This window comes from Stegastes partitus, unplaced genomic scaffold (genome assembly GCF_000690725.1).
Source record: "Stegastes partitus isolate 25-593 unplaced genomic scaffold, Stegastes_partitus-1.0.2 Scaffold62, whole genome shotgun sequence".
Lineage (NCBI taxonomy): Eukaryota > Metazoa > Chordata > Actinopteri > Pomacentridae > Stegastes > Stegastes partitus.
Genome location: NW_007577793.1, coordinates 1,097,327 through 1,109,338, shown reverse-complemented (window position 1 = coordinate 1,109,338; position 12,012 = coordinate 1,097,327). Strand labels below are relative to the sequence as shown.

The window sequence follows — 12,012 nt, the reverse complement described above, 5'->3', positions numbered from 1 at the left end:
AAGTGTGAGACAGAACAAGTTGCTCAATAACAGAGGAGAGATGGAGCAGAGAGGTGACAGAGAGGTGGACAGTGACACAATCCATGTGTTGTTCCTGTACAGTTGTTTCTAAGTGGAAACCCTCTGCTACTTGGTTTAGTCTAATAGTAGCCAATGTTGGACTGTGTCGATCTAAGTAACACAGTCCAGTGATTTAATTCTGGCTTCCAACACCACATGACGAAATTCACTAGAGCGTCACTTTTAATTTTAGTTAAGTTCTCCCTTATTTGGATTTAGCTGAGGCTTTTTCTGTGTAATAATTTGTTATACAATACTTCTAGCAAAGACACACTAAGTAAACCATCATTAAAAATGAACAAACTGTGCTTAGTTTCAGTTGAATTATGTAGAGATGTCTAGACAGTCCCTATAGCAATGTCAGATTCTGGCAGGAAACTGTTGTGATAAACAGTTTTTTTTCTTACATTATCCTTTTCGATGCCATCTGCTATGTACTATTAAAATTACGTTTCCTATAAGAACATATGAAAGTATGACATTGGGCACAGCCACTCTGAGGGAAACCAAGGCCACTTTCGGTAAAACCAACAGCACCCTCTGGCTGCCGTTAAATATATTTCTTCTCCCTGCAATACTCTTTTCACCTCAAAGCACTTAAGAGCACAGACTCCACACTGAGTCAAATTCAACACACCTGATACAAACGCAATCAAGAATTTTCACTCGTCTAGCTTAAACAAAGATTTCTTTGTTCATAACAATTATTTTATTACAACAGGCACCAATTCAATAAAGAGTGTAGAGTTCAGTGGCGTAATTCATTTATTATTGAATAAAAGTTGGACATGAACACGTGCAGACTAAAAACCAGTGTAACAAATTGACAAACCTAAAAATATTTTGAACCAAGTCTGCGTTCCCTGCTGGAAAAATAAAGGAGAAAAAAAAATCGTAAAGTATATAACCAATTTGCTTTTTTTTGTTTAAACTGTACAAAATACGGCTTTTGCAACATACACTGTTCAATAATAATAATAAAAAAAAGAAACGAAAAACCACTCGCCTGTCAGTTCCCTACTGTGCAAACATATTGATCTTTCCTGAATGACATTTTTATTTTACATTTATTCATTCAATCCTTCCACTGAGCTGTTCGCTTTTATAAATCAAAGCATTCACATTTTGTCAGTGGATATCAATCCAACTTTACACTGTAAAAAAAGTTCCTTTTTCCCCAAAGTCCATAACTTTACATGTAAAACTAAGAACACAAGGGTAGGCTAGATGGTTGGTTGTAGATGTGTGTGTGTGAGGGAGGGAGGAATCATGGGAAAATACGATGACAGGCCTGGGCTGATGTCACTGTGCACTGGTGCCTTTCCTGACCTACTGATGTTATCTGACCAGGTGAAAAAAGGCTCTTTAGACAAACCTACCCACAGAGCATGATGGTAGCTGCTGCTGCAGTCTGGGTTCCTCAGATGCAGAACTATTAACCACCTCTGCAGATGAGCTGCTGTGCAATGAGACTCAAAGATACAATGTTGCCACTGAAACAAAAATAAATGTTACAAAATGCTTTCTTTGACTTACATCAACAACAATGAAGGAAATAAAGAAAACCAGGTTAATTATATAATTTGAATAGTCCGCTTTGGGATGCATGTGAGAAACCCAGAAACCAAACTATGTGAGAATAAGGCTTGTAATATATCAAAAATCCAATCAGACATGACATGTTCTCAGTTACTCTTCGCATTTGGCTACAGTCAGAGTGCTTAGTGTTGAAATTTTTTGCAAATTCTTGGTCTCCCAAAAGAGACATGTCAACAATGCCATCTGACTGTACAGACAGCAGATATATGGTTAACTTCCATATTAATTTTGCAAAATGTTTCTGCTGAATTTACTCCAGCTGGCATTAAATGAACAGACCATGTCAGCAAATACTACTCAGAGAACATGTCCAACCTGATCTTGTTTTGCATATACTCAAAATACTTCGGTGACCATCAGCCTCAGAGCTAGTCTGTTGCTGGGACTCTCAGCGTCGATGGCGGCCATGTCCTGAGTGCCCACTACTGCTGTGGTGTTTGCTCTTATGGCTACGCTCCCTCTCTCTGTCCCTGTCATAGGACCGAGACCTCTCCCTCCTTTCTCCTCGATGACCACCGCCACGCTCATGTTTGTGTTTCTTGGTTGAGAGGTCAAAGGAACTGCGGTCTCTGTCTCTCTCCCGCTCCCTCTCTCTGTCTCGGTCCCGGTCTACTTTGACTGGAGTGCGGGATCGTGACCGAGACCGCGATCGCTTCCTCTTGTGGCCAGATCCTCCACCTCCGCTGTTGCTGTGACGACCGCTGGGCTTGGAATCACTATTGCCATGGTGGCTGGACTTGGACTTGAGGTGGGGTAGGAGGGGTGAGGGCTGATGTCGCCGAGGCGATGGGCTGCGACTGTGTGAGCGAGAACGTGAACGAGAGCTGTAGGTCCCTGAGCGACTTCGTCTGCTGTTGTAACTGTGGAAAATAAAGAGAGAAGATGATGAGCACTGATTCAGCTAACTGAACAAAATGATCTGTGTACACTGTTAACAAAGGCTGCAAGTTAGTGCAACACTACTGTATAGGTTGGTACTTTAAAATTAGTATAGTAATCATGTCTACATCTATTGTAGACGAGCTTACTGTCTGCGAGGGGAGCGGGATCTGGAGCGCGAACGCGTTCTTGAACGAGACCGACTTCCACTCCTACTGTTTCTCCCGATCTTTACTTCCTTCCTTAACCTGGAAAGAGAACAAGATTAGTCTTGGAAAGTTGAAGACACCTACGAACACTGTTGCATAACTGGCAAAGAACATTTTCCAGCTCTAGCTCTGAAACAAATGATGACACCAAAACGTCCTCACAATAAAAATGTGTGTTTATTTCTTACCCATTGTGTGGGCTTTTGTTCAGCTGAGTCCGGTTGTCTGGCTCCTTCTTAATTGGTTTGAGGGTCTGGGGGTTCGGAGATTTTTCCTCTACTTTAACCACATTTGGGGAGGAGGGTTTGGAAGCAGGAGAGAAACCACCAAGTGTGGAAAGTGCAGGGGTACCATCAGGGTTCAGGCCCTTGGCCTTCAGTTTAGCCTCTGCCAAGAATACCTTCCTTCGCTCCACCTCCTTCTCCACCTGCTCATAGTTAGGCTGGGGGTGTAAAAAAAAAATAAAAAAAATCAGCTAATACAAAAGACTACACCAAGTACTACGTTTGTAGCAACAGGCAGTATCCACTGTGGCAAAAGTCACAAAGCTCTACACCATTGTAGCTTTTAGCTCAGAGTCACATTTCCACAGGGTGAGGAACAGAAAATATCTAAAAAGACAGTAAATTACACTATGATTTATAGTCAGCCTAATCTTACTCAAAACAGTTACCTTCTTTCTAGTGTAAAGTTTCAAGGTGGTGATGCAGATCTCCTTAATCTCTTCTTCACTGGCTCCGAACAGCAGGTACCAATGAGGTCTTGATGGCAGTGGTATCTGGGAAAAACATGCACACAACCAAGGTTATAACCTTTAAAAGGGACAATACTATAGCTATAGTTTTAATGTGACGATGAAAGCAAGGCCAGCAAAACGAAAACCACATTCATGGCCAAGTCAAGACATTTTTTTAGATTAGTGCTTCTTTTTACCTGCAGGGCTCTGGCAGCGAGGTATATGCAGGCACAGGCGATAGTCTCAGCTTGGAACCTCACAAACACATTCGTCCTCAGGCTGTCATTCATGTAGTTCCTATGAAGGCAAAGAGAGCATAGAAACAAACATAGCATTTTCTCCACACAAACCCTCCTCACACCCACACTCATCTTTTAAGTCATGTCACGCCTTTAACCATAATTTAACACTGAAGGTGAATAATTTGCAACATTTACTCTCATAATGCCAACTCCTCACCAGGGCTTTAAAAAATAATAATTTTTATGTACACGTTTATAGTCTTCTCCGCAAAGGCATTTGTGGTTGGTCACTTCTGGACAAGTACCAACACTGTACGTGGTCACTGATTTTCTGGATGCTACCATTACCAACACTGACGGCATTTTAGATTATTCATTGGCCCTGATATATAAGGACAACAGCTACACATTTTTAGGTAACAGTACTGAAGTGAGATATGCATTTTTCTTGTGTCATGTTTAACTTTGTCCATTTCTCTCTGGGGTATCCATGGGAGTGCTGTATGTCACAGAAAAAGCATGAAGACAGAGATGGAGAAAAAAAAATTATGGATGACCCGCCAAGACCATCTTACCACACTATGACCTTAGAATATCTAGATTACACCCAATGATGATTGAGACAATGACACATGCCTTGTATGGTGGGGAACATGCAGGCATACAGATGTAAAACAATCATCTACAATGCAGCTGCCACTTTCAGATTGTTAGATCCGAAAGAAATAGATAAGCACAGCATTTACAGTGGCATGCAACAGCTGATTTTTACAGTCAATAACCTGTTGATGCACTAAAATGATGCATTAACAGTATAATATTGTGAATAATAAACGTAACTAGTATTGCAACCACCATGTTAATAGGTTTAGCCGCATAACAGCAACCATATCCCATACAGAGTAAATGGCTTCAAGCCATTAGCTACAACTAACCCCCATAAGGCCACCGATTCTATTCATCTGCAACTCCATTTCACTTGATGGCACTGAAAGACTGCTTTGACAGACAGGTGGAAATCTACGCCTCACTACTTAGGCTGAGCGAACTCTGAGCTACACGACAGATTATGTGTCAGACGGTTGTCTAGGACAATGGATAAATGAGATTAGCCAATGGGACAGTATTAGGAAAGACAAAATGGCCAGGTTGTGAATCAGGCAAATACAGGGTGGTGAGACCATCTATGTTCTCAAGAAACATAGAAGTCCTGAAGACAAATAACATGTGTGATAACAAAAACATGATGTTAAAACCCCTTGACAAACTAACTCAACACTGATCCCACACAGATTATTTTCAAAAGGAACTACAACCAGGCAAAAATACCACAGCTAATCTCAAGGCAGTCAAACTTCCTTTAGAAGTGGTGACACTCTGCCATACACCGTGTCAATTTCCTCCCATACATATAATTTATATGTACTGCTTAAGTGGAAGTTTGGCGCAAATGTTGAAAACCTGCCACACAGAGATTGCTTCCAGTCTAACCTGCCTTCAACAAATGACCTGACCGGCTCTTTGGCAGGTCAGTGTGAAACTGCCACGCCAACGCTACTATAGACAACACGTGGCCGTTGGATTCTGATTGCTGCGTGGGTGAGACAGGTCCGTGGAGGCAAAACCTGAGAACTGGATCAGCCTGTAAGACAGACACATGTCTGGACACCACGTCAGTTGGGGATAAGACACAGTATTCTACTGTCAATATAAAAAATAGGCAGGTAAACTGGTCAAAAATGTATTCTGTTCTGGCTAAGTTTACTTCATTGCTAAATGCAAGTAAACTAGAAAAAAAAATGAGAATGTCAATCTATATGTAGCTACTTGGCAAAAATAGGTATTACAGTTGAAAACCTTTGTAGCAAGACCAAAAAATACAAATCCTTTTTGACACCCAAGAGAAAACAAGACGATGTTGGCTGTTGGGAAAGGCCCGCCCGCCCCCTTCAGTGAATCTCGGCATTGGGATTGGCTGTCAGGAGAGGGGCAGCCAGCCAATGGGGGGAGCTTCCTGAGGTCATGTGGTTGGAGGAGGCAGAGTTCAGAGGTTCTTTATGTGACTTACCAGCATGGACTACCCTTTAATCAAAGAGTAGAGAGAAAGGACAAAGTTAAACCAAGTTCCCTGGGCACCGAAAATCAAACAGACTTTACAGCAAGCCATGTAAGGGCAGACAAGAGAGTGAAACAAGTAGCAGGTTTGCAATAAAACAAATTGCTCCATCAGAAAAAGAAAAAAAAAAAAAAAAGAGGTGGGAGGGTTTAAATGGAGTGAGGGAATGTCGCTGACAGACCTGGGCAAAATGGTTGTTGAATGCTTTTCAAATTTGTGCCTTGAAACTTGAGGGGCACTTGAATATCACTTATCTGACAGGTGCTGTTTCCATATATGGGTCTGTCCCAAGTTCCTAGCAGATAAATCAAGTGCTCTTCAGAAATTCAACCATTTGAAACTCGTTCAACTTCATCTTTAGCCCAGGTCTGGTGGCACTTCTTGCAGACATGACACAGGTTGCTGCTGTAGGGGATGGTCAGTGAAGAACTGCTAAGGAACTTACCAGGCGGTCTGGACCAGTGTCTGGTTCTTCTCACAGTCCAGGACTTGAAGGTACATGACAATGATCTGGAATCATACATTAACTACATGTTAAAAAACACAAAAACCAGCCCAGGCGTGCCATTGTTAAGATCAAACTGTTTAAAAAGTGAGAATGGTCTGCTAAGGTTGCTTCTTGTGTGTATGCTTGACACAGTTCAAGATATGTTCAGGAGCTAAGCTAAACTGTACTCTATAATTTAATTAGATAAGAATGCAGCTTAAACTCACCTTGTGTGGATGCTTGACATGCACACAGAAGCCCAGCTCCTTCAGCACCCGCCGCTCCGCTTTGATGACTTGGTTTTTGGTATTAATGTAGTTCTGATCAAGTATCAATGAACTTGGAGTCCTAGTTTATAAAGGAATCAAAATAAAATAATGTACCCCCCTTTCGTAATAAACGTAAAAGAGACAGTGCCCTTCTGATTTCTGGTACTCTTTTCTTTTTTCCGTTTCAACCAACTCAAAGCAACAGGTTTAACTGTTTGTATGCCTGACAGTTTGCTGGGGTTTGTTGACTCCTGTGGTTCCAGTCAAAGCTTGTGGGATCTCCAGAAAGCACTCGACCTCAATCACCCTGTTTCAGCACTTTAACAGAAATATCAACTCAGATCATCTCTAATGTCACTGTTTCAACACAAACATTTCGTTCCTTCAAATCTGAACTACAAACTCAAAGAAAAATACAAACTCACAAATAATTCTCACCCATACTCATGTGCTATATGTCATTACTCAATATTTAACGAACCAAAACAACAGACTTCCTACTTTATTACAGCACAACATCCAGACTTGATCAAACAATCAGACGTACAGTTGTCCTTGTCAAGTGACAACAATTCACCTTCACAGCAAACTATAATGTACTAATCTGCAAGACATATGCTGTTTAATAATTTAAAAATCTACAAAGGTCTAAAAATGACAATTTTATTGAACAGTCCTTCTAAAAACCAAAAACTTGGACCGCATGCATTCTGAATTAAATCTGTTCAAAATCTTAAATTGGTTCAAAGATCACCTGTCAGTCTGCTTCATTTCAACTATCCACTCAGCCACATCACAGACTAAACAAAAATCAAGAAAAAAATCTGACTGAAATCATCCGAATGCATCCATCACCTGTGAGTATTAAATTAGCATTTCAATTCAGAACCAGCAAAGTTCTAATTTCGCATCCAAATCTAGCGTTTCGTTGTCAAGTAAAGAAGGTTATATGTGAATAATGTCATGCTACAATCCACATGCATGGCGAAAAACTTTAAAGACCGAAGTAATATCCAATACCAAACATGAATCTTTAGAGTACAAAACAACACTGAAAGAAATGCCTTCTAAAAGTGCATCACAATTATTAATACAATTATTTTAATGCTGATTCAAATTAAGCACATATAAAGGCGTACTATTAAAGCTGCAATACATGCACATGAACAGCAAATAACCAATCAATTACTCTAACTTCAACAAACAAGGTGATATTTCTTTAAAGGCCATGGGCTACAGCTGGTGAATGAGGTCTTGCTCTTGAAACACAATCAAAATAAAGGGTGAGGAGCAGTCAAAGAAAACTACATTACCCAATGGTCCGCAGATTGACGGACAGATACCCAAAGCTTAAGACTGAACCACAGGAGTCCTCAAGGTGCCCCAGGGGCCAAGGACCTTCGGCCAACCTGTCATCCCCGATCCCAGTGCCCTGCGGTGGCTCAGACCACGGGAGTCTCCCACAGGACGGGGGTGGGGTGGGCCTGGGGGAGGAGAGAGACCCCCTCGCATCATGGTTGTCATGCCGACTGCTTCATCTTACGTACCATTCCACATCACCCAGGCTTTGGTAAATGTAGCTGGTCGCTGTTAGTTGGTTGCAAGGGAAAAAAGAATCCAAGTTAATGCCAAGGTCTACAATACTGACATGAACAGATTTCTATGAAGACAAAGGCACACATTAAGTAGCTGTGCCTTGCCTTACAATGCTTAAAATGCACTCCAATTATTGGAGCGAGCTCGTTGAGATATCAATTTCAGTGTAATGTCAAACTGATGTTTAATGTAGACAATTACACTTCTGAAACTACCAGTGAAGCGGAAACTGAAAAGTTTTAAAAATGGTTTAGAGTACATGGATAAACAGAAGAGCACTGTCACAGCAAAAGCAGATCAACATCTTACATCATTGGATAGAAACAAAAAAATACAATGCAACATGTTACATGTGACAAACATTAGTTGTTATTCCCATAAAGAGAATACTGGATTCAATATTGATGCTTACTTTTTGCATCTCATCTGCCTGAGATGATGGAAAACATTGATGACATCTCGTATTCGTCGTGGCGCTTCTTCAATCTTGGAGGCCAGGTTGATACAAGCCATAGCAACAATCTGGGGGAAAAAAACAATCAAAGCGCAAGTTGGAAGGAGGAGTTTAGTAACTTAAGACATGCAACCAGAGGAGGAGCTCCCACATGTGAGGAGCAGGGTTTGGTATGTGACAAAATATGCGACAAGAACAGTGGAGAGATTTTTGCCACATTCGGATTATTGCCAGGATAGACGTTTGCTTTTGACAGCCATGTCAATCGAGACTGCATAGGTACATCTACCCTCCCATTACTACATGTTAGTTTGTAAATAGACTATTTCTGACGGATTAACCAGATACAACCACATTCGTCAAGAATCCCACCTCAACTTACATCTGAAATATAAAACCTGTAAGGCAGACGCACTGTGTTTTACATTGTTGAAGTCTGTAGCTACAGAAAAGTGACAATGTTTTGATCCACGGTTCATTAGCACTTTGAGTCTGCGTTTTGCATCGTGATCCTCTTTGTCCTAACGCAGTTTAGAAACTCTCGGACAGCGTATTGACAATATGGCTGCCACGAACGTAACTATAACGTTGTGCTATGCTAACGTCGCCGGCCAACCCGCGGCCTGACAATAATCCGGAAAAGTAAATGTACCTACCTCAAAGCTGTGCTTGACGAATGACTTGGAGTAGAAAAAACGCTGAAAAAGCACCTGCCCCGTCGCCATCGCCACCTTAAAAAGAAAACACACAACGTGACATTTGTATTTCGGCTTGTGTAAGCTGGCCTAACCTTGCACAATGGACCGCCGCCATTTTAACTCCACCACGCCAACGTCAAAGAGCTAACATTAGCAAACTGCTAACCAGGCCGTGACATATCGAAGACCAAAAAACATATGCATTATTGGTTGTTATATATTAAATGCCACTCAGTGTGTTTTCATGTAGGCATTTTGACAATTAAAAAGGGCTTACCTGGGGCAACCGGAGAAGAATACCCGCCGACTGTATCAGTTCACATCCCAGGATGCGAAGGTCGGTCTCCGTGTTCAGGTCGAGGCCGTCGAGCATCGACGGTGTAGGCGAGAGCCTTTCCTCCGGTATAAGCGAGTTATCTATCGTGAGGTACACTTCCGAGTAAACTTTGTCACCGATGAGGATGCCATCGTTGTTAGTGGATGCGTTGGAAGATACAGAAAGAGGACCCGCGGCCATGTTCACCTGAACAACAGCAGTTACCAGCGACAGCTCAGCCTCGACAGGAGGACGGCGGAACAGCGGGGCGACTGGCAAAGTACGTGACGTCACTGTCCTGTCGCGACGCTGCCGTTGGTGCTCGTCCGCAGTGTTAAAATAGTTCCTAAAGCATTCAACAGAAACGAATTTCTTTCCAAATTTAAATGTATTACTATTTCGTCGCAAAGTTTCCTGTTCTAAAATGTCTCAATTTACTAGTAAACTACACATAGTCTAAATAAAGTTGATTAGGCATCTTAACTGTAAGTTGCTTTTACATTTAAGAGTTTCCTGTAAACAAACAAACAAAAAAGATACTTTGCTGAAAAGTGCAATTATTTGTTTTTGCATTATCTGAGCTGTTCTATGGCCTACATTGTAACCAGTACTGGTGAAATATATCTAAAGGATCAGTTCAACTAATCTCTAATGCAGTTTTCCACTTGCCAAAAAGTGAGCGCAGCCTTACATTGTGACCGAAATGTTATCGATGCATCAAAAAGATTACAAACATTAGAATAATTGCAAAAATAATAATTTATTATAATGAATTCTCTCATAAATCATGTTTATTACAGTTTGAACAAGGACATACCATACACATGCAGTCCCACATGGGAAACAACAGGCTACTGTAGTATGTAATTATCCTAAATGTCACGTCTCATTATGCTACAAAATGCATTTTGTTTTATCACAGTTATTTATTTACAAAAACGTTACAAAAAGAAATACTTTTGTTGTTGCCACGAACATAAAGTTCTGTGTATTTGCACAATGTGACCTTATAAACTAGACAGAAGCAATTGTAGACATATTTAAACTTGGTGATCATTTCTTGGCAGAGGACAACTTGCTGACACAAGACTGGCACAAGTCTGCCAACATACAGAAGCATTTTAAATGATAAATGATGAAAAGTCATCTCCAAAACACAAGCATTCATTGGTTATTAAACTCCATAAACTCTCTGGTCTTCCAGCAAGTGAGAAAATGTGGTTTTGTAGCATGAATGAATAACTTGTCTCCAATAATTTAGTGAACTATTTATTATAGGATGGTCAGTTTAACACTAACTGTAACACCACTTCCATACATTTAATATAACTTTATATAAACATATGACTCCAAGGTTATATAAAGTTAAGGTAACGTGAATAGAAGCATCCAATTTGATATTTTTCTTAGTACTGAGAATATATATATATATAGTTGTTTATTTATTTATTTTTCAAATCATTGCGTCACAGAAGGAAACGACTCACCGGCAGCGGTTTCTGTGACGTATTTTACGGGAAAGTCCGGACTTCTCACCAGTACCTCTGGAACATATCCATCCGCCAATTTAAAAGAAAGAAAGGAAGAACTAGTCAAAGCAGAAGATTTGCGAGATTTTATTAATAAATCACTGTTTGTATTGTCTATACACAGTGTACAGGGAATTTGAAATGTTTGCTTTACATCTAGCAGTTTAAATACACAGCAACTCTGGCACTGAGAGCAGAGCCACATGGTTTATGACTATTTATTAATTTAATTTGAAGACTCTTGCATTGATTGTGTAAGAGATGGTTCAGGCCCTGAAAACAAATAGTACAGGGAACACTGTGTTCACTCACGACTCAGCTTCCAGGATTTTATAGCCTGAAGCCTTGCAGTAACTACAAATGGACAGCAGAGGAAACTAGAGACCCACCAGTTAAGGTTTTCTGACAGTTTGCCCCCCAAGTGAAGCAATAGGCTTCCTGAGGTTAATGAGATTTTGTTCTGTGAGCAGTCTTTTACTGACCTGGTAGGGCTGCCGAATCCCCACCAAGAAATCGATGCTACTAAACTGTGAATGGCAGAGCTTGACAACAATTTCACTGTCATCAAGTGAATGTTTCATCCTCAATCACAAACATGTCCCTGCTGGTTTACATCTGGGCCTGTTGGCAAAGAGAGCAACTGTCCTACACTGGGCCCCCTAAACCTCAAGTTGAACTGCCAGTTATGTGGCACTTGTTGATTTGAATAAATGCATTGTGAATAAAGTAGTTGCAATGTATTCTAATCAAAAAGAAAAATGTAAACTGTGGCAAATCCCAGTATTGTGTACCGTAGAGGGAGTCAAAATCTTTTTTTTTTTT

At 40.8% G+C, this 12,012-nt stretch overlaps 1 protein-coding gene across 2 annotated transcripts; it reads right to left on the bottom strand.

Moving 5' to 3' along the window:
• Positions 1–807: 807 nt before the first annotated feature.
• On the bottom strand, positions 808–9,931 carry ccnl1a (cyclin L1a). Of its 2 annotated transcripts, XM_008275970.1 has the most exons (10): positions 9,623–9,931; positions 9,304–9,378; positions 8,606–8,715; positions 6,556–6,676; positions 6,287–6,351; positions 3,681–3,780; positions 3,421–3,525; positions 2,936–3,189; positions 2,688–2,786; positions 808–2,519 (listed from the first exon to the last, which is right to left on the bottom strand). In XM_008275970.1, the coding sequence occupies exons 1-10, from the start codon at positions 9,860–9,862 to the stop codon at positions 2,048–2,050; spliced, it is 1,641 nt and encodes a 546-aa protein (XP_008274192.1). In that variant the 5' UTR covers positions 9,863–9,931; the 3' UTR covers positions 808–2,047. The 2 variants fall into 2 exon arrangements, with proteins under 2 accessions (XP_008274192.1, XP_008274194.1); XM_008275972.1 differs by lacking the exons at positions 808–2,519; positions 2,688–2,786; positions 2,936–3,189; positions 3,421–3,525 and adding an exon at positions 5,794–5,807 and having other exon boundaries at positions 3,694–3,780.
• Between the last annotated feature and the right edge of the window lie 2,081 nt (positions 9,932–12,012).